The sequence below is a fragment of the Leptonychotes weddellii genome, chromosome 4 (genome assembly GCF_054177405.1).
Source record: "Leptonychotes weddellii isolate Sample4059 chromosome 4, ASM5417740v2, whole genome shotgun sequence".
Classification (NCBI taxonomy): domain Eukaryota; kingdom Metazoa; phylum Chordata; class Mammalia; order Carnivora; family Phocidae; genus Leptonychotes; species Leptonychotes weddellii.
The window spans coordinates 135,881,257-135,903,348 of NC_138372.1; the positions used below are offsets into that span (position 1 = coordinate 135,881,257).

At 43.1% G+C, this 22,092-nt stretch overlaps 1 protein-coding gene across 1 annotated transcript in view; it reads left to right on the forward strand.

The window, feature by feature from the left end:
• The window catches only part of LAPTM4B (lysosomal protein transmembrane 4 beta), a 459,101-nt gene extending 437,958 nt beyond the window's left edge, over positions 1 to 21,143 (forward strand). The window contains exons 5-6 of the mRNA XM_081816305.1: positions 400 to 495; positions 19,970 to 21,143. Of these exons, the coding sequence (XP_081672431.1) occupies positions 400 to 495; positions 19,970 to 20,047 (174 nt within the window). The 3' untranslated portion in view covers positions 20,048 to 21,143. The remainder of the gene's footprint in view (positions 1 to 399; positions 496 to 19,969) is intronic.
• The last annotated feature ends 949 nt before the right edge of the window (positions 21,144 to 22,092 follow it).

Here is a 22,092-nt window from a genome sequence, read left to right on the forward strand (position 1 = left end):
TGTAGAATAAAAATCCCCAAGACAGAGAGTTAAAATGTGATGAGAAATGGGTTAATACATGGATCGATCTGTGACACTGAGGACAGCAAATGTTTGTGGCGATTGCTCCTTCCAGCTACCTTTTCTCAGAGATTCTCCTGCTCTCCCCTGTCCCCTCCACCACCACCTGCCTTCTGGGAGGGGGGGTTTCAGAATAAGCTACAGCAGCACCCTTTCCCGGAAAGTTACTATACCCGACATTTGTAATTGTAAAGACTTCTTGAATTAGTAGAGTTACTGTGTGCACTTACAAGTTAGTAAATAAAAGTTCTGTAATACGGTTTTCTCTGTGGTGGGGGGGGACTTAAAATTGTCTGAAGTTTGGAAGTGAAAGGCCTAATAATCACTATTCACTTACAGGGTTACTTGATTAGCTGTGTCTGGAACTGCTACCGATACATCAATGGCAGGAACTCCTCTGATGTCCTGGTTTACGTTACCAGCAATGACACTACGGTAGGTGTGGAGTCATTTAAAGTGGAAATCTCCACGCGTCTCCTATATGACGGCTTCTAGAGGTTTCTAGTGTTTGCCATGTTTTTACCATTGTTGAAACAGACTTATGAGCTGCTTCATTATCAAAAGATTCATAGTTGAATGAAATGTGTTGTATTTTCCTTACAGGATCTTAAAATCTAGATAGCTCATTTATTTAAATAGATGTAAATAAATTCTGGCTTATTTTTAAAAATTTTTTAAAATATTGCAGATGGATAATATATATACCTTCCCCATATTTTAAACCATGGCGTAAAACTCTAGATATCAGTTCTGCTTAGTATGACTGCTATCTCCCTTGACAACGTGAATTGAAACCTAGAAATGTGATTGTAGAGCTAGAGAAATGAGAATGGCAGAGGTTGCTGTGGGTTTTTTTTTTTAAATTTTTTATTGTTATGTTAATCACCATACATTACATCATTAGTTTTAGATGTAGTGTTCCATGATTCATTGTTTGTGCATAACACCCAGTGCTCCATGCAGGAGGTTGCTGTGTTTTTAAATCTTGTTCTGCTCCTAGTTTTTCATACTTAAGATTTTTAAACCTATGTAATATGATTATGGAAAATATGTCCATCCTGGAAGAGTCCTCAAAATCATTTGTCCTTTATGTAAATTATCTTAAATTGCCTGGCTCATAGGAAGAGTATAAGTCCTCTAGGTTTTAACCTCTCCATGTCTCCTTCGTCTTTGTATTCAGCACCGTGTTCAGCACAGTGCCTGACACAGTGCTTGGAACAAGTAGGTGCTCAAGGAGTGGTTAATGCAAAGGTTGGTGATGGATGACATGAACGTGTGGGATGGGTTGTAACGGATAGGATTGGAGGGGACAAAATGGACAGGACACATGGAACGGTAAATACAAAGGGCATAGTCAGTCTAAACCAGAACAGAGTTTTATATTTTGTTTTGTTTTTTAAATTGTGGTGACTTACTCTGTGACCTTACTGAAATAATTTAACCCGTCCTGATTTGACTTCCCTGTGTATAAAATGGGAATAAAACAATTTTATACCTTATATTAAATATATAGGTACCAGCTGATATACTGAGAACTATGTGGAATTTCTGAGAGAAAGCATGTTGTACGTGAATAGTTTTCCTTAGTGTTCACCAAACATTTGTTGAGTTGACTCACATGTGTTTGAGCAATGGTTTAAGAAGAGGCTCTGCCATGATCAGATGCACAAAACCCAGCGTACCAGATACTGAGGAGGCCCTTTTGGGGGAGGGGGGGTCTGCAGAATCCTATGGCCTGATTACAGTAAACACATGTTCTACTCAACCCTTTAAAGAATTCCTCTTGGTCAGTAGTCTCTTTAAAGAAATAGCTGTTTGTAATGATCATAATTTTGATAAAATTACTGGCTTAAAGAATTTTTTCCTTCTCTCTCTGAGTTTCTGGGTATTTAGTTACCTGTAAGTTTCTTTCTGCCTTTTCTTAAAGAAGAAATCCCAAAGTACATTTATTGTCCTGCTGATCTAATGAAAAATCTAAACAAAATTTGAGATTTTTGAGTTTGAGGAACCAATAAAGTTGCTAAACAAGCAAGATGCATCGGAACGTCATCCTAAATATCATGATGTGTGGGACTTACAGAACCTTGAGGAGTATCTCAGAAAGATAATGCCCATGTTGCACGTGTTTGTGTTAATACACTGTCAGTGGTGGTTTTTTCAGGGCTTTCTGAAGGGTTGTGTGTATTTTTAATAGAAGCAAGGTGGAAGGGCTGAAAAGGTACATGTTGTATAGAGATACCTTCAAATCCAAGGATATTTTGAAATTTGTAGAAACTGGGGTGCTGAGAGATTTTAAGAACCATGAGTAAGTCCCTAAAATGCATCCAACTTCCTTTTTTGAGAAAGTTTTTATTTTCTCCCTTTGAAAGATTCAGAATTAGACATGGAGTAACAGGTAGGTTGTATTTAGGCTAACATAACATAAAATTTTACGGTTATACTTTTCAACTGGACATCCCCAGCTCTTCTAATAATAGACCTCTTTCTTCAGAAAAGCTTCCACCTTGGAGGTGGTTTAAAATAACTGGAATTTGGGACCACAGACTGGTGCCAACTGTGATGGTTTCCTGGTGTGTGTTGACAAAGGGTCTGGGGAATTGTTTGGTCGTGATTACCGGTCATTATCTTCTTGGTCATGCTGTACCAACTTGACATTTTTAAGACAGGAAACTGAGTTGCTGCTAATGTTTCTACTTTCTCAAAGTTCCCAGTGAGCCTTTCTTTTTCTCAATGTGTGTGCTTGTTTTTTAAAGAGGGATATTCCTGGGGAAGGGAGATTTATTATTTCTCATAACTGGGTTGTGTTGATAATCTACTCCAAAATGTAGGGTTAGATCACCACCTGAGTCTCAGCTCTTCTGACAGTATTTTTAAAGATTTTTTTTTTAAAAAAGATAATGGTATTGTGCTTATATTTTAAAGAGTCCTTATTATACCTAACAAAATAATTCTTTAATATCATAAGATATCCAGGGACGCCTGGGTGGCTCAGTCGGTTAAGCGTCTGCCTTCAGCTCAGGTCATGATCCCAGGGTCCTGGGATCGAGTCCCACATCGGGCTCCTTGTTCCGCAGGGAGCCTGCTTCTCCCTCTGCCTCTGCCTCTCTCTCTCTATCTCTCATGAATAAATAAATAAAATCTTTAAAAAAAAATATCATAAGATATCCAGTAAGTGCTCAGATTTCCAGTTGTCTCATAAATGTTTTTCAGGTGGTTTGTTTGAAACAGGAACTATGGGTCAGTCTGTATTTTAAGACTCTCTTAGTTTTTTGTTAAAGAAACTAGTTTGTCCTACAGACTAGATTTGTCTGATTGCTTGCCTGTAATGTAGTCCTCTGTATTTCCACTAGATTAGCACTTGGATCTGGAGGCTTCCCATATTAATATCCCCCTTTTTTTGCAATATTACTTCATAATTGATCATTTGTCCTTCCATCAAGAGGCAGATAATGTCTGGCTGATTCTGCCTTTTTGGAATGTCAGCACCATTAATATCTAACACCTGGATTTAGTGATTCATTGGGGGTTGCAATATGATGACATGCTATCACCCCTTGTTCACTTATTAGCTGGACTATTTCTATAAAGAGGAACTTTCCCTCATACGCAATTTGCTTACCCAGTGGTGCGTGTGACCTGGGTAAATATACTTAGTTTTGTTATTTATCAGTTGTCAAAATGGTGAGTTGGTCTGTCATGCTCTAGTGGTGACCAGTGAAGGTTTTTTTGTTTGCTATGTAACGAATGAACTCATGAAGAGAGGCCTATTAGGAGAAGAGCTGAGGGTGTCCAGTTGAAAAGTAAACTATCATGATACATTTTATCAGTAAGCCTAAAGAAAACTTTAACCTATTATTCCATACCCTTTTGAGACTTTCAAAGGGAAAAAAATAAAAGCTTTCTCTAAAAAAGCTAGTACCTGGTAGTTAATATCCTTATTGATGCTCAAGTTGTGCCGTCTTTGGCCAATGGGAGCCTCTTCAGGTCAGCCCCCAAGTCTTGACAGACCATGGCTTCCTTGCTGTCTGGTTGACAGGATGCTCCAGGCTCATCTTGTCTATTTATAATCCCAGACCTGGAATCAGCCATTTCTTCAAGGAGCCTGCTTCCTTTAGGTGGAGACCATAATCTGGATTTCCAGGGTTGGAGAACATATTTCTTTTTAGGCAGGGCTCCACATGTTTGAAGACTGTTTTGACTAGAACAAAAGGAGTTAATGCTAGCATTCTAACTTTAAACTCTAAATATACCAGAGCTTTACTCTGACACCCTGAGTGGGGGTTGGAATGATCTAGTTCTGTCATTTTCCCTGGTCTCCATAGCTATATTAAGATCCTCGTAGCGTGTAATGTGTGCTTCTTTTTTGTCTGTGTCTTATTGGGAATCCACACTGACATAATAACATGTTGCCTTTCACTTCCTATCAGATATTTGGCCAGATGGCTTTTCTTCCAGGCTGAATAGTCTCAGGGTGACCTCTGTGGACACATCCTCTGAGGGCTCTTGTTGGTAGAAAATAAATGTTCTTTTTTATTTTTCTTCTCTAAAATAGAAACATATTATTAGCCGGATATGCAGTTTCTCAAATACTACTGAGACGGAGGGTAGATGAGTTATCAGATCCTGGAATCATTCCCTGGGTTAATCTATAACTTCAGTTTCCCAACCAAACCACAGCATTGGTTTGAAAGAAATGCTTAAGACAGAGGGGTCACAAACTCCGTTAGTTCATAATGCCCCAGGGTCTTTGGTATTATTTTCCATGGTGCCTGTAGGTCAAAAGAAATACCTAACTGCCCATTGCATGAAGTAGGTCCAAACAGCTTGAGTGGAAATGAGTGTAATATCTGCCAGTTGTAGCTATGTTTTCCTTGAAATTTAAAAAAATCCCACAGTGCCCCTTTGAGTCCCTGTGTCCCACCTCAGGGAATCCTAAGGAGACACACCTTCCTTTTAGGACGTTGTTGTAGAAATCACACTCTGGATACCTATTATGTAATACCACATTCTCTCCCCTACCTCCATCAAAATTTGGCCTTAAGAGGAAAAATGTATTAAATACTAAACATGTAGATGATAGAAACAGATTTCCTTCACATTAAAGTTACGCATATCGAGATCTTAAAAACTATTTTAATCTATGCAGCCTTGTCGTGCTAATACTAGTGAAGATTTGAATCATAGTAATACCCAGTATTTAGTTGTTTTTTTTTTTTAAAGATTTTATTTATTTATTTGACAGAGAGAGACACAGCGAGAGAGGGAACACAAGCAGGGGGAGTGGGAGCGGGAGAAGCAGGCTTCCCACAGAGCAGGGAGCCCAATGTGGGGCTGGATCCCAGGACCCTGGGATCATGACCTGAGCCGAAGGCAGACGTTTAACGACTGAGCCACCCAGGCAGCCCAGTTAATACCCAGTATTTAGTTAAATCCCAGAGTAGGGAACCTGACTCCTTTGGAATTGGAGCACTCTAAAAGCAGTGAGATTAATATTTAGCCAAAATGGCGTCTCAAATTCTGATTCCAGATAAAAGAATCATTGACTTGAGTAATGTAGGAAAATTCCTATTTAGGGATAAATAGGGCAATTTTAAACTTCATAGAGCCTGTTGTACCATGTCATTTTGTGCGTGCTAATCCAGATTAACATTATATACAGGCTTACGGTGTTGACTTCAGAAAGTATTTTGCTGTGTGGCGCCTTGCTTTGAGTCTGACTGCTTGAAGAACACAGTTAAGAAAAAAGTCAGTGAGGGGGTGACTCAGTTGGTTAAGCGTCTTCCTTCGGCCCAGGTCATGATCCCAGGTTTCTGGCATCCAGCCCCTGAGTCCACATCAGGGCTCCCTGCTCAGCGGGGAGCTTGCTTCTCCCTCTCCCTCTGCCCCTCCCCCTGCTTGTGCACGTGCACGCGCTCTCTCTCTCTCTCTCTCTCTCTCTCAGATATATAAATAAAATCTTTAAAAAAAAGAAAAGAAAAAAGTCAGTGACCTGGTGGAAGCCAGATTATCTCCCCGGCAGCCATTTCCCTCTGAGGGACCTGAGATTAACAGAAGGCTGACCTTGGGCTGTCAGAAAAGCCACAAAACAAATTCCTGGTTGGCTGAGGAGGATTGGGGGTGGGGTGGGATTTAGTGGTGATCCCAACAACTTTCAGAATTTGTGCATAAAAAGTTCTACAGTTTTTTCCCCCTCCTGTTACTTTTAAAAATCAGGTTATTTATTCCTTCCTAGGTATGGTTGGCTATGGTTAGAAACAAGTTCCTGACTAGGTAACATGAGTCCCTTTATTCTCCCCCCACCCCTCCACCATAGAGAGAGGTAAAGGGAAGGTAGTAAACTAATTGCCAGCAGGAGAGATTTTTAGTTAGACTTCAGAAGAAGGTCCTTCATGCTGGAGAAGCTAGACTGATGCCAAGATGAAATGACAGTCCTCATCTTGTAGATTCTTGAGGAAAAGTCATCACTTCCTGAAATGGTTTAAGGAGGGCTTCCACCAAAAGATGAGTTACTAGCTGGCTCTCAAGCTCTCTGGCCATTTCAGATTCATTAAACATGCTTCACCAACAACACGTACCTTTCATCACTCCTCTGCCTCTAGCAACGGGAGGGTCCAGAAGCAGTAAGGGATGGGGGAGAGGAAGATTCTCTAAGAAGAGGACTTCTAGAGAGTTTGAAACTGTAGCCTGTGGTTTAGGCTCTGACGCTTCTGGCCTACCACGTACTGGAATACAAAAGGCGGGGGCGTCTTACTTGTAACATCTCAACAGTAGGTGTCCTTTTGCCTTGTAACTTAATAGTTTGTATGATCTCCCTAAGCTTTCCCCCCCCCCCTTTTAATTTTAAAAGGCCAAGACAAATGTGAGAGGTTGATAGAGATTTGGTCAAATCTCAGATAAGCAGAGAGAGCGGTTAGGGGACCATCTCCAGAGTCAAGGTTCCTATGATGATGGAGATGCTCCAGGTCTGATCGGAGCAACAGTTGAGGGAGTGAGGAAGAGGGGAAGGATTTGCGAGAGCTGGAGGAGGTAGAAATGGAAGTTGATCATTGAGGGAATGTGGAGTGAGATGATTCTCAAGGGTATCTCTCGTTTGTGGCTGTACTTGAAACATAAAAACCACTTCCCTGAGGGTAGGACAAAACCTTTCGGTGCGCCGTCTCCACGACTGTTCCCACAAATGCCATCCGCCTGAGGGCTGAATGAGTCCAGTGAAGCTCTGCTCTTTGCATCTGTTGGACCTCCCCGGTCCGTGGCTTCCGTAGCACGACCTTTCCCCAAACACTCCGGTAGCGGTCGCCATCTGCCGGGCTCTGGGCTGGGTGCTTTGTGAGCTCACTTCATCTCACAGGAGCCCTTGAGGTAGGTTCTCTTAATCCCCGTGTGCAGGAGCCGAAATGGAGGCACCGCGCGGGTCACTTCCCGAGATGACAGGGCTCGCGAGCGGCAGGAGGGGTACTGTGGGCACTGTGTGCCCCCAGCAGCCTGGCTCCCGGCTCTTCTTCCGCACCGGCTTCCCCCTCGGCTGTCATCTGTTGAGACTGCCACCCGGACCCGGACCCTGCGTTCTCTGCACAGGCGCCTGGCGTGGGCCTGCCTGGGGTGAGGAGTGAAGCAGCTACACAGCTCATTTAGATGTTGCTTCTCAAGGAAAGTCACAGACTTTAGACGCAGTGGGACTTTTTACATTTTGCTTGCTTATTTTTGCTTTTTAGCACCGCGGAAGGGACGGGAGGGTGACCGAGAAGAGTCGGAAGAAAAGCAAAGGTTAAAAGGAAGCTTTGTAACAGCAAGGCAGCTGCCTTCTTCAGAGCTGTGCTGAACAGTCTCGCTTCCCGTAACTCAGCCCCACGCACCTTCCAGATTCCTCCTGCGTGCACGCGGCAGCAGGTGTGCTCACCCTCCCGTCCGAATGGAAAAGGATCGTGCAGGAGGTTTCCTCCTGAGAGCTTCTCACCCGCTTTCACGTAGGTTCCACGGTGCAAGCTGACAGGATGTGACGTTAACTCTGCTCATACTTCTTTCCTTCCGTTAGTAAAATACAGCATCTTTAAAAGTATTCTGACCCATATAACTTTTCAGTTATTTCATCCAGCGAGCATCTGGAGGCGTCCAGTCAACACATAGCTATTTGAAACCTAAAAGTTCTGGAAGAACATTTCAAATAAACCCAGTTTTCCTTGTGACCTTGGATAAGAGGCTATTAATCAATTGCTTAATTGTAACCCTCCTATAATAATAGTCAGGAAGAAAAATTTATAGTAGTTTTGCAGTGAATTGAGGATACAGTTACCCTCTATTTTCATTGTATTTTACTTTAAAACACATACAGAAGTTGACTTACTTATCACTTGTGTCCACAATAGAGTCCATATAGATTTTTACTCTCGAAACAAATGAAACATTGGATTTTATTTTTTAATTTGTTCTAAGAAAATTTTCTGGGTATATATCTTAATGAAAAATTAAAAAAAAATGTATAATATGTTCGTGCGACATCGCTTTTAACAGCAAAAGTATCCAAGCTCATTGTCTAATAACTGGGGACTGGTTTGGTTAAATAAGGGTACATCCCCTTGACAAAATGTCTTTATTGTCATAAAAATTATTATGAACAGTGTAGCAACAGAAGAAAGGCTTGTGATGTTTTAAAAAGCAGAATATGGGAGTTTCTATTGTGGTTACAGCTAGGAAAAAACGAAGCTTGTAGGCCCAAATTAGATTGTAATAGAAAATTAAACGTTGATTGGTTGGAGACTGGAAATCAAAGCAGGAGACATTTCTCCCTTTCCATTGACGTGAGGGAGGGAGGGAAGTGTACAGGGAAGTGGGAAATGGGTAAAATGGGAAGCTGGGATGTGAGGGAGCGAGCAGTTCCTGCAGCTGCCTTGGCAGCCTCTGGAAGGAACGGTGTAGAATGGTTAAGAAGACAGCACAGTGGGTAGCATCCCACGTTCAGGCTGGGGGAACGCAGAGGAAGCAGCCGGGGTCCTTTCAGAGGGTTACCGTGGTGATAGCGTGCCGGCCATTCTTTCCAGCTCCTCTGTGGTTGAATTAGATATTTTTATTTTAGATAAAAGTACCGGCATTTAAAGATGTATTTATTTAGATATAGTTATTTAAACATTAGGTATTTATGTGCTCAGAACCATTTTAACGTCCAATTTGAGCTGCTATATTATTTTGGTATTTCCAGACCAAATATCTCACTAGTGAGGATTTTTGACCCCATTTGAAATATTTGAAGTATGAGTTCTAAATTATGAGTATAGTCTATAAAAGAATTTGAGCAGCTTCTCTGCTGAGAATTAAGAGAAATAATGACTTCCTCCTATAATTTATAGTAGTTTTGCAGTGAGTTGAGGATAAAATCATCTATCTTGCTTTTGGAAATGATTCCTTTGGCAGACAGGGCTCAGGGGGGATTTCTCACTCGAGCCTCCCAAAATCTGCTTATGTTGTCCTCCTGGTATGTTGGATTCATTGGATACAAGATGCCATCAGTTGTAAACCACACCATTATTTTAGGCAGTCCTTATTGTACGATGCTGTCGATTACAAGGCAAAGCTTAAATTCAGATGTTAAAATGTACAAAAATGTGTACCTTAGAATTTTAAAAATGGGATTATGTATATGTCTTTGTTTACTTATTTATATTATAGGTGAGGATATTTAACAAGTTTGAAAATAGTTAATCTAGATTCCTTAAAGATAGCCCAGACTTTCTGTTTGTGATAACCCTATCCCAAGCGCCCAAATGGTTATTTCAGTTAATCGTGAAGATTGATAAGTCAGCTATCTCCCCTTTCCTGTTTGGCGTGAGTAAAGGCAGCTCATCCAAATAGGCAAATGTGGTGTGACCAATTTAAGACAAGCATTTAATTTAATTGTATTTTAAACAGGATACATTGTGGACTGTTTTAAACAGGATACATTGTGGACTGTTAGGGGTGTAACAAACGGTGAAGAAGAGAAAATTCTTGTGAGTAATTTAAAATGGACCTTTGGAAGAGCTCCCTAAGTGCCTCTAAATGCTGAGATTGTTTTGAGGCTGTGTAATCTCACATCTGACCTTAGTCTGTTTCCAAGGGCCGAATTCAGGGTAATGCTTTTCCTTAGAACGGGCAAAGGGGACCTTTTTCTGTAAAGAGCCAGAGAGTAAATATTTTAGGCTTTGTGAGCCATATGGCGTCTGTCATAACGATTCAGCCCTGCTGTTGTAGTGTGAAACCAGCTGTAGGTAATCCATACATGAGTAAGTAAGGCTGTGTTCCCGTCGGATTTTATTTATGGATGCCAAAATTTGAATTTTATGTAATTTTCACGTATCACAAAGCATTTTTCTTTTAAACCATTAAAAAATGTTAAGAACTGTTCTTAGGTCGCAGGCCACATGAAAAACAGGTGGCAGGCCAGAGTTGGCCCACAGAGTTCCCAGACCTCTGCCTTAGTGGAAATTTAAGCCAAGTTTTCTAGGCATATGTAGGGCAACTATTTGAACCTTCTCAAGGAATTTAATAGTCCCTGCTTTTGGCCTTGAGAGACCTCCGGGTTGAGCTTTCCCCTCCTGCAAGTGGGTTGGCAAAGAACAGCACCTAATCCTTTGGCTCTTTTAAAGGATATCCTTTTCCTGAGAAAGTTTTAGTTCCTCCCATATTAGTGATTTTGCCTATAGATTTAAATCAAGCTTATATTTAACAAAATATAGTAGAAAATCAATAAAAGAATAATTTGCTTGTAAAACAGTCATTAAAGCCTTGAAAAATAGTAGCTAAAGCTATTATATACAGTGTTATTCACTGTCTTTTTTTTTTTTTACAAAGATTTATTCCATAAAGCCTTATTTTAGTTTACTATCAGAAAAAAATAATACACACCTTCCTCTCTCTCTCCCTCCCCCCGCTCCTTTCTTTCTGTATCCATCTGTGTGTCTGTCTATCCATTCATATATGGAATAAAAACTTTATAACGCAATTAATTCCCATTTTGCCTTATTTCTGGGTCATTTTAACACTTGCAGTATGTCCAGTGCCACAAGCCATCTCATCGTTCCGTAAATGCACGGGATAAAGTGATTTGTTGAGCCATCGTACATGCCATGTACGATCCAATAAGCACATTGCTTGGATTTATTTATTTCACTAACCTTGTGAGAGAGAGATGATTATGGCCACTGTTGACAGATGGAGAAAAAGTAAGGGTTTAGAGGTAAGTGGCCGCCCCAAGGCCTCGGAGCTGGGATTGATAGACCCAGATGGTCTGCTCCACAGCCCATGCTCTCAGTAACTACCCCAGCAGGCGCCAGGCTTCTCGACATGGTGGGGAACAGGAAAAATACAGTGTTTGTGTGGCACGGCCCTGTGACTGGACACTGGTTGAGAAGGTCCGCACTTCCCCGTGGCAAAGAAATTCTGTTTATCAGCCACCTCCACTAGCAGATAAGCTGTCTGCTGGTTCAGGCCTTGTACATTTCGGCTAGTGTGGTATCCTCAGTACCTGGCACACAGCACTCATTGATGAAATGAACCAAGAGTATTTAATAAATCATCTGTCTTGCTCTCTTTTTTATCTCCCTTGGAGGAATTCGCTTAGGTTATGTGAACCAGATCAGCTCCATGCCCATACCCTCGACTGCCCAGCGTCATCCCCGAGAGAGAGCACGCTGCAGGACTCACTCCATTTCTTCCTTATCTGCTGCTTTCCTTCGATTCTAGCGAATGGTAGCAACGTCCATCTCGTCACCTTGGCCAGTGACCTGGGAGTCATCTTTCAACTTGTTACGATTAGTCTCTTAGATAAGTCTCTTCAGCTCTGCTTTCTCTTCAATTTTTTTTCTCTCTGTTGCTGCCAGATTGATCTAAATCATAAAACTGATTTGTCAACCCCTTATTTAAAAGTCTTCAGGGGGTTCTGCCATTTCTTACTGCAACATTTCTCAATGGTGATGTCACTCCACTTGGCTATGTGATAGCCAGTTGTGACTTGTGGGGTAATATTTAAAATCTAAGTTTGCCAATGGTTTGATTTTTTTTTTTTTTTTTTTTTTGCCCTTTCAGTAAATAGGAACAGATTTAGGATTACCCCTACAATAACATCAGTCTTGGCTGCTTGCGTTCGAAAATTTTCTTGAAACGAGAGGAGGGAGCGGAATTATAATTTCGTCCTGCCGACTCTATCTTATTTGTGAAGCAGCTTCGAGGGACTGTTCCAGATGTGTTGTCAACAGTCGCTGCTCTTATGAGCTTTCATGACTCCCAGGGCCCTTGCTTCCCACCCCATACCTCCCCAAAGGAGACAAAACAAGAAAAAGAAGTCTCCATTCACCGTGGTATTTTCTGTAGTTTTTCATGTTTTATGGGTAGAGAGGGCAGTTGATTTTGTAAAAACAATGTGTGCCCACAGAGGAGAGCTCTCTTACATGTGAACACTACCAAAGCTCCCAACGCCCCTCCCCCGCCCCCCAAAATGGTGAGGACCACTGGTTTCTGTGGAGGAAGGGGCCACCTTCCTGTCGTTGCTTAGAAGACCAGCTGGAACCATGCCTGTTGTTCAGGCTCATCTCTGTAATCCCGCCTCACGCACTGAGCTCTCTAGACGGCAGACCACCTACACCTTTACCCGGCTGCCTGGGTCTCTCATGACATACAGTCTGCATGTGCCTTCACTGCCTCCTGGCATCAGTGCTGCTAGGCTGATGCAGGGCACCCTGCTCCACATTGCAGCCTGTTACCTTCATCTCTGCTTCTCAGCCCAGCTGGCCGCCGATAGGAGCCCCGAGGTGCGTGGGTAAGGAGCGAGTGCACGGATTCGCTGTTCCAACCAAACCTTACTTTGGATTTTAGAATTACAACTCTGTGCCCACCCCTCTCACAGTAAAAATGGCATCCATTTTTCCTGGACAAAGAGTGGCCTTTGACACCATTCAGTTACTTTTGTTTAGATTTGGTAAAAAAAAAGGAGATAAGAGGTAGGGATGGCAAATCCTGTTGTAGGGGGAGATGAATGTACTGTCCACTTCTAGCTTTTGAGATAAAAGGTATCATGAGCTGGCTGTTTCCAAAGGAGTTTCTCGCCACAACCTTAGGGCTGTCCTTCCATGTTCAAGAACAGGAATATCTTCAGGATTCTTGAGAGAGGGTCCCTGTCAAGTAGGTTTTAGTTCAGTGACCTTCCCTTATAGGCCTTGATCTGGTCATCTGTTTGCTTCAACAAGTAGGGCCCAGAGCACCTTCAATTTTAGCCTCTAACATGTTCTGCCACCACCAGAGCTGAGAAAGGAAAAGAGAACTTCTTTTCTAACCCAAGTAAATAAATGTGTATATAGAGGGCTTACTGGTGTCACTTTCTTGAGGAGAGCACGTAGCTGAACTAGTTGTAAAATAATACTGGTTTTGGGCGCCTGGGTGGCTCAGATGGTTAAGCGTCCGCCTTCGGCTCAGGTCATGATCCCAGGGTCCTGGGATCGAGTCCCACATCGGGCTCCCTGCTCCTTGGGAGCCTGCTTCTCCCTCTGCCTCTCTCTCTCTCTCTCTGTCTCTCATGAATAAATAAAATCTTTAAAAAAAATAATACTGTTTTTTTTTAAGATTTTATTTATTTGAGAGAGAGCAAGAGCATGAGAGAGAGCACTAGCAGGGGGCTGAGGGAGAGGGAGAAGCAGACTCCCCCCTGAGGAGGGAGCCCAACACGGGGCTCAATCCCAGGACCCTGAGATCATGACCTGAGCCGAAGTCAGATGCTTAACTGACTGAGCCACCCAGGCACCCCTAAAATAATACTGTTTTAATTATCTTGCTATAGTTGGGGGATTGCCACCATTCATTGAGCACCCAAATGCTAAATCCTGTACTCCACGTTAGGTATGTTAACTCCCTTAGATCCTTACAACCCCACTTGGAAGGGAACCTGTCATGGTCTTCATTTTATAGATATGCAAACTGCAGCTCAAGTAGGTTTAGTAACGGAGGACCCCAGGGATCATAAATCACAGAGCTGGAATTTGAACCCAGGTCTGATTTCAGATCCTGTGTTTGTCCACCACCATATTGCCTCTAGAATTTGATCGTGGCCACACGTCTACTAAGTGATAGAACTCACATTTGAACACCCCTCTGCCTAAGAACCAGTTCTGAGAAAGGGATACAGAAGTGTGAGGCTCTTGCCTTCTAGAAACTTTCTGGAGAGGAGAAAGGTAAATGTATATGAGACAGTTAATAGTACAAGATAATCTATAATTTAATTGATAAGTTACATAAGTGCTTCAGGAAAATGATTTTGTGTCTTGAGTTCAGAGGGCTGTATTATAATTGCTGCCATTTCCAGTATTATTCTTATGACTTCATATATCTATAAGGAATCTGAAAATATATCATCATAGTGTCTTTATTTCAAGAACTTATTGTACTGTAATTGCATGGCATGATTAAGTGAAGAAGAGTGTCATCGAGGCTGGCATATTTCAGATCTCCGTTTTAGAAATGAATTTAACTTGAGCCTTGGGTTGTTTGGATTTATATGGAGCAACATAAGAAAGAAAAGCCTTCCAGGAGCAAAAAATCACAAGAAGGAGTCAGATTGGTAACGAGCATGTTGTGCCTGCGGAGTAGATCAGGTAGGGTAGGGTCAGATACTGGGCTGCTGTTGACCTGGGCATGAGCAGCACAAAGAATGCGGTATTAAATGAGAGAATTGTTCATTTTCCCATCGCTCACCTGTGTTTCCTTGGGGGTACTTCAGGGCACCATAGTTCTCTAGTTTCCACTGGTGCATGGGGTGCTCTGCATTATGCTTTAATGTGGCGGTCGGGGCTCACTGGACTGGAGAAGAGTCTCAGGCAGGGGTGGGGCCGGTCCTGATCACCCTCTCCGTGAGTGCATATTTCACCTGAGATAATAACTTCAGCCAGCACAGTATTCCCTGGTTGCTTTGTTCAGTGTCTGTACGGCACAGGATCCAAATCCTACCACCCTTTCTTACTTTGAGAGTCGAAAACCTGGCAGATCGGCTCATCTTCCAGGCCCCTGCAGAAGCTCCTATCAAGCCAACAGCTCGCCTGCCAGCCAGCAGGGCAAAAGGAATGACGTGGCCCTTAGCCCGCCCCTCAACCTCAGGTTGAAAGTCGCCCCTTAATGATGGACATCCTCTTCCCTTCAGCACTGCCATGATTACTCTTTCATGTTTTAAATGTGATCTGTGTTGTTAACATGGTATTCCATATGCAAGCTAAAGCTCATGGCATTGAAAGACTGATTCCTTAATTTCCCTGCCCGTCTCTTGCCTATCAGCCCAGCGGTAAGCACTGCTGACTCCTTTTCCTGTCTCTTCTAGTGTTTGCTTCTGTATTTTACAAATAATGTCTACATCGCTGTTTGATGATTAATTCCAGGTCTCTTTTGACTTCTTGTTGAATAGGATTTAACTCTCGGGCACCTGGATGGCTCAGTCAGTTAAGCGTCTGCCTTTGGTTTGGGTTGTGATCCCAGGGTCCTGGGATGGAGCCCCACTTTGGGCTCCCTGCTCCTCGGGGAGCCTGCTTCCCCCTGATCCTGCGTGCTCTCTCTCTCTCTCAAATAAATAAATAAAATCTTAAAAAAAGAAAAAAAAAGATTTAACTCTCATTCTCCTCCTCATGTTCCCCGCTTCCCTTGTCCTCTTCATACCATCATATCGGATTTTCTGGTGCCATCATCAGTCAGTGTTTACTTTTTTTTTTTTTTTTTTAGTCAGTGTTTACTTTTGAGTGAGTATTGGTCAGTGTAGAGCTCTATGATATACATTCTCTTGTACGGTGTTTGGTGTTTGATTTTTTTCCCAGCAAATATTTGCCTTGCTCTTTCAGCTGCCAAGTTTTTATCTGTTACCTAAGTCCCCATCCTTTCTATGTGGCTATTAGATCTGTCAACCACCTACCAATATTATTTTCCAAGTGTTTGGCTCTGTCAGTTCTCTTTCTTTCCTAGGGCTTCTCCTTCCCCTGCCCCAGGGTGGACGAGGTGCACACAGCCGTCATCCTGGCTACTGGTTTCATTTTAACGTACCTCGCCTTGTTAGGATGTGGGAGCCAGCAAGCAGACTTCTGGTGCAATTTACCTCGTACCTCTTACTGACCCCCCATTTTGGACCCCCAAATCTCCAGGGATGGTTCTTTGAGAATCTGATGAAAGCTCCGAGCACTCTTCCCAGGAAAATAGTTGCACAAACACAAAATTTGGCATGTCATTTTGTGAATGTCTGAAAACACATATGTAACTTACATATAATACTTTGGGGGATGTAATCTTAGCAACTGTAGAGTTCAAATAAGCCTTTAGTGCCTAAGCTCTAATAGTATAAGTCCAACTCTATCGTACCCGAAAATATCCTATTTTTACCAATAAATAGTTCTTTTCTCTTGAGCATTTTATCATTTCTTAGTATTTGATGGAATGAAATTTTAATCCCTTGTGGATGTATGGCCAGCTAGAATCACTTCTCTGTTACATTTTGCAACCTTTGATGTTAATTTATTTCTCCCTCCAACTGTTCTTTATATTGATGTAGCTGGGAAAATGAAGTTTGCTCTGGTAACACTCTGAGTATTTGTTGAGTTGAACTGAAATGATTGAGGAGCTGCCTTCCCACAAGCACACTGTAACCTAGCATGATAACTCCCAATTAAAGAGACACTACAGACAGATTCTAATCTTCCTAATTAACAGCTGCCTTCTGGGGTCACTGGCAAGAGGGATTTTTCCGTCTGCAAGGAAGAAAGTTACACTATCACACAGTCACTCTGTTAAGCTCCTATTAAGACAAACTCCAAGGGACTGTATGTACTTAGATTAGAATTTCATTGTATTGAATATTGCTTGAAGTAAAGTGGTCTGTGGCTGAGGTCTGTAATGTGCCTGTGTTTGCCTACTCATTGAGTAGCTGCCGCGTACCAGATAGTGACTTTAGTTTGAAGTAGGATATGACCTATGTTCTTAGTCCTCAGAGATTATTTTTTAGCCATTCATTGTGAGTGACTAAATTCTGAAAAGTGAAAGACGGAGTTTAACTAAATGCCAACTTTTAAAAATGTCAAAATAATCAGATTTCCACCAGTTTTGTTATATGGCACATTAATTGTAATGTTCTATCTTAATTGAGTTGTTTTCTCAGATTTCCAAGTACTTCATTGATCTTAGTAGAAGAGGACAACAGGGAGTGTTTTTAGTCAGTATCGACAGACTGAAATAGAAAAAGTATGACGGCTTATGTCACCAGCCCTTCCTTGAAATCGTCAATAATATTACCATCATTTAGATTTTAAAAAAAGAAGACGCTGTCGCTTGAGAATGTGAAACTGATTCTGTTTGGACAACTTTTAGTGAAAAGAGCGTGAGGTACCGGGTGAAGACTGTTCTTCAGTCAGCTTTTAGTATGTGGTGGTGAGAAAGCAAAGACAGGCGAGGCTCTCACAAGCCCTGGTTAAAGGACAGACTCATTACCAGGCATCTTGACTTGGTAAAGGGTCCAAGGCTATAGAATATTTGAGACAAAAGGCCAATATTGGGATGTTAAAATACCGATGTAAAGTGAAACCTTAAAACAAGTTTGAAGGGGCACCTGGGTGGCTCAGTCGGTTAAGCGTCTGCCCTCAGCTCTGGTCATGATCCCAGGGTCCTGGGATGGAGCCCGGCGTCGGGCTCCCTGCTCAGTGGGGAGCCTGCTTCTCCCTCTCCCTCTGCCCCTCCCCCCTGCTTATGCTCCCTCTCTCTCTCAAATAAATAAATAAAATATTTTTATAAATAAATAAAAGAAGTTTGAAGATAAATCGCAAGAAACAGTAACAAACTAACTCAATGTGAAAGCAAGTCTATTTTGACAAACAAAAGGCAAAGTTACAGTATTTTTTTTTCTTTTTTTAAAAAAAAGTCATGTTTAATCTTCTGTGTACATTTTGTAGAATCTGAGTGTTGTATTTTGCTCAGGAAAGAGAATAAATTGGATGCAGTGGCTGATTTCAGTCCCTTTTAAGTAGCTCTGCTGTGTTTTAGGATAATCTCTCCAAGGATAATGATAGATATGAATCAGTTAATTGTTTAATGAGGCTGAGGAGCATAATGCTGAAGCTCGGTCATGCAAAATTTAATATTTCTAGCATCGATCACAGCTGTTGCCACTGGTTAGAAGTTACCGTATCTCATGTGCACACACGCACGCACACACCAGTGTGCAGACGCAGGGAGGGGAGCAGTGGCTTTGTTGTAGAGAATACGCTTTTCTCCCCGGTCAGGCTGAGACCCTCATGGAGACGCTGCTGCTGGATGCTAGGTAAAGCGCCTTCAGGTGGAAGACAGGGCCGTGTTCATGCTCTGACCCTCACCCCTCTGTCATCGGGGTCCCAGCGGGTGCTCTGCCTTCAGGCTTCCCTCCCTTTGCCTGTGCACTTGCCTGTCTACCCGAAGTGCCTCCTCTTCTCTCTGGGCCTGATCCCTCTTCCCGAGACGCCTGACGTCGTTTTCCCTGTGTGTTCTTCTCTGACACCTTGTTCACACCCATGCATTGATCATGCCCCATTTTACTGGCTTCACCTCCAGTCCTCTGTTAATTATTCCTTATGAAACCTTCTCTGTTCAAATGACTGGGTGGTTTCTGTCTCCTAATTGGACCCTCACCAGTGTCGGCGTCCTCTGCCTGGAACGTCGAATGCACATACAGAATCGCCCAGGCCCCGCCCAGGCGATGCCTCACTCATTCATTCCACCAACATATGAGCTCCTACTGTTGGATAGGCACTGGGCCCTACTCCGGGGTTAAGTAAGACCGGGCTTGAGCCCAACAGGAGCTCCGAGGCTAGGAGAAGAGAAGAGTAAGTCGTCAAGTGTGTCGAATTAGAGAGGTAGGAGTGTGTGTGTGTCTGTGATATTGTTGGGGGAATAGAATAAAACAGAAAACTTAAAAAGAAAATTTGAGTGTTGTGCCTCTGGGAGCTGAAAGGATAAATAAATGAAAATGCAAGAAATTGATAAATATTTACTGCTTTCAGTGTAAGTGATGCCCATAATTTTGTTTTGTTCTTTTCCATTTGTGAATGTTCTTTCTCTTTGCACAAAGCACTTGAGGTGGGTAAGGTTTTCATTCATCTCATCTCTGTTCCTAAGGGCAGGAACTGTCCTTTATCTTAATCACCTTGTACCCATAATGCCTCTCATCTAGTAGGTGCATAATAAATGGTAGATGACTGAAGAAAGGCTAACTATACTGAGTTCATATTCCCTGGTTTGTTTTTTACTCCAAATCAGTCAGTGTTTTCTTATGTTGACAGTTCAGGAACCATTCCAAGCCACTTGTTTTGGGGCTTGAGGTGTGAACAGGAAGGGTCAATCAGCTCGAGTGCTTGTTCTCGTTTGTTCCTCTTCAGCCATTTACAGATAATATCGATCATCTCAGGTGTGCGTCAAGCAGTGTTAAATACTTTGTAGACCTCTAATTCTCTGGTATCCCTGTATGACAGGTGTAGAAATTGAGGTTAAGTAAGTTGCTCAAGGCTACGCTGAGAAAATGTGGCCGATGTCACCCTGAGTGGTTCCCGTGGTCAGTCAGGTGCCCGCCCTGCTCACGTGCACACGTAGACATCACCCAGAAGCCTTTTTTCCTCTCGAGAGACACAGTCGCCTCCTTCCTAGTCCTAGAGACACAGCCCTGTGGCCCTCCAGGCACCTTGACGTCCAGGCACATGTGAACAGGGGTTGGGAAACCTGGGAAGGGCCAAAAGTCTCTTCCCATCTTCTCATCGAAGTGTAGCCACTTGCTGGCGAGTTGAAATCTGGCCCAGGTGATGGCCAGCGTTTCTTTGCGTGAAAGGTCCGTTGAAGTGAAAGCTCAGGGGGAATGTCTGTGCACTTTCATTACACACTAACCCTCGTCCGCTCTCTTGCTTCCCAGGTGCTCTTACCTCCGTACGATGACGCTGCTGTGAACAGTGCTGCTAAGGAGCCTCCACCACCTTACGTGTCCGCCTGAGCCCGCGAGTGGGGGGCCCGAGAACAGCAGCTTGATTTCCAGACGTCAGAGCGATAGCTCTTTCTTTGCACTTCTGTGATGAGCTCTCTGAGCTTGTTTGTTGCTGAAATGCTCCCGTTTTTAAATGTAGATGTTAAGTTGAAACCCTCTTTAGTTTTAAGCATATGCTTCGCTAGAGCACGGTGATAGACTCACTGTAGAGTTCTCTGTGTGGGGCGGGGGGGGGGGGCGCAGTGGGCTTCCCTTGTCTTCCCGGGGGTTCCCTAGGCACTGAACCTTCCCAGCAATCTCGATGAGCCCGGAGTCAGAGAAGTCTGGTTTTGTCCCTCCTGGGCCTCGGAGTCAGGGAATTCATCACATTTTCCCCCTGTGTTCCCTCTTATCTCTTTTGGAAAGTGTAAAATAAAATCAAAATTAGAGAATGCTTTTCCTCAGCCATTCCAGTATTTGAACAAACCCTTCAAACCTTACAGAACAGGCATATCAATTGTGTGATCCTTGCTCTAATTAGGGAAATAGGAGTCCATATCTATATAAATAAAACAAGAATTTCCTGAAGATTCTTTATGACTTAAATTCAATGACAGTTTGTATTTGCTGTTCAAGGATTTTGTCCACGGGCGGGATTGAGACCCTTCCACAATCCCAGGCGGTGACCGCGGCCACTCTCCGACGGCTGGTCTTGAACGCCCCGTGTCTGGGGTCACGGGGTGGCGTGTGCTGCCTGTGTTACAGTGGTGGAGCAGATGCGTTTCGTACCGCTTGGTGCTCCCTTCCTCCCGGTTTCCCATGCCCACCCAGGACCCTTTTCACTAAAGATTTGCGTAAGAGTATGAAAAAAGGTCTTCTTCTCTCCCTGCAAGGCGCATCCCACCATTTTGAAATTCCCAGTATGCTCAGACACCTGTTCAAATGTAAAACGGTCTTCAGAAAGGTGAGGAGGAGTGCTTTTCTTGTGGAATGCTCTTATCTCGCCTACCTGAATTTCAAGGAACTTTCCTATATTCACATGGTCAAAAGTCACAGCTCTCCTGTTTGTTCATTGTTGAGCGTGCTGTAAATGAAGGCTTTGCAATTAAAGTGAGATTTGCCCACATCTGAGAACGTAACCTTGTGACTCTGTGATCATGCCTGGGGACCCTTCCCACCCACATGTGGCCGTGCAGACACAGAGTTTGGCCCAAGGAGGCAGCTTTACAGCTTGTTTCACACATGTGTGTATACAGACATTTTTTTCTATTTCAGTGCTGATAAAATCAGAGCATCTTAGGCCAAGAGAAATGGAGCCGAACAGATGCGAGCTTCCAACATTCCTAAACCCCACCCCTGCCAAGCTCTGTGTGCTCAGCTGTTTTGCATACGGTTGCTTTATGTCCTCGGTGTGCTTTTAATAAGCGTTCGGATTTTACTCCATTCCAAGGGAGATTAAATAAGGGAGGTAGGAGGGGGGGATTTTTATCCCTGAGAATCCGCCTCGGTGATTTCTTTTGGTATACCTCATTAGTATTCTTTATAAACTCAACCTAGGAAATTCTCTTCCTGGAAGCTTTGTACCCATAAGATTCACAGTAAGTTAATCATATTAAAAGGTGTTAGGAATGGAAGGCCTCTCGGACAGTTTCACTGATCTCTGGAAGGCACCACAGTTGCTTGCGTGGACCTCCCTGTGATTTTCCAGCCCTCTAATAATTTTTGTGGCATGAAAAATGGCACATGGTTAAGTAGAAGTGCTGATTTCGAGTCTGTGTGGCGTCCTCCGAGGGACTGTTGTGCATGTAATGCTCAGACCACACCACAGACACCAGAATACCCCTTAATTCTCAGGGGTCCCATCTGGAACTGGCGAAGCGGCCTTTCCTAACCTCTACAGCATAACCCGGGCTGTGTGCGAAAGCCGCCTCCATAGTTAGAGTAACGGACTGTCCTCTCAACTCCACCCGCGGGGAGGTTGTGAATTGTGGGTTAAAATGACCCTGCAGGGCCCATTCCATGACTCAGCAATTCACTCTGTCTTTATCTCATCACTAATCCAATTAAATACCTCT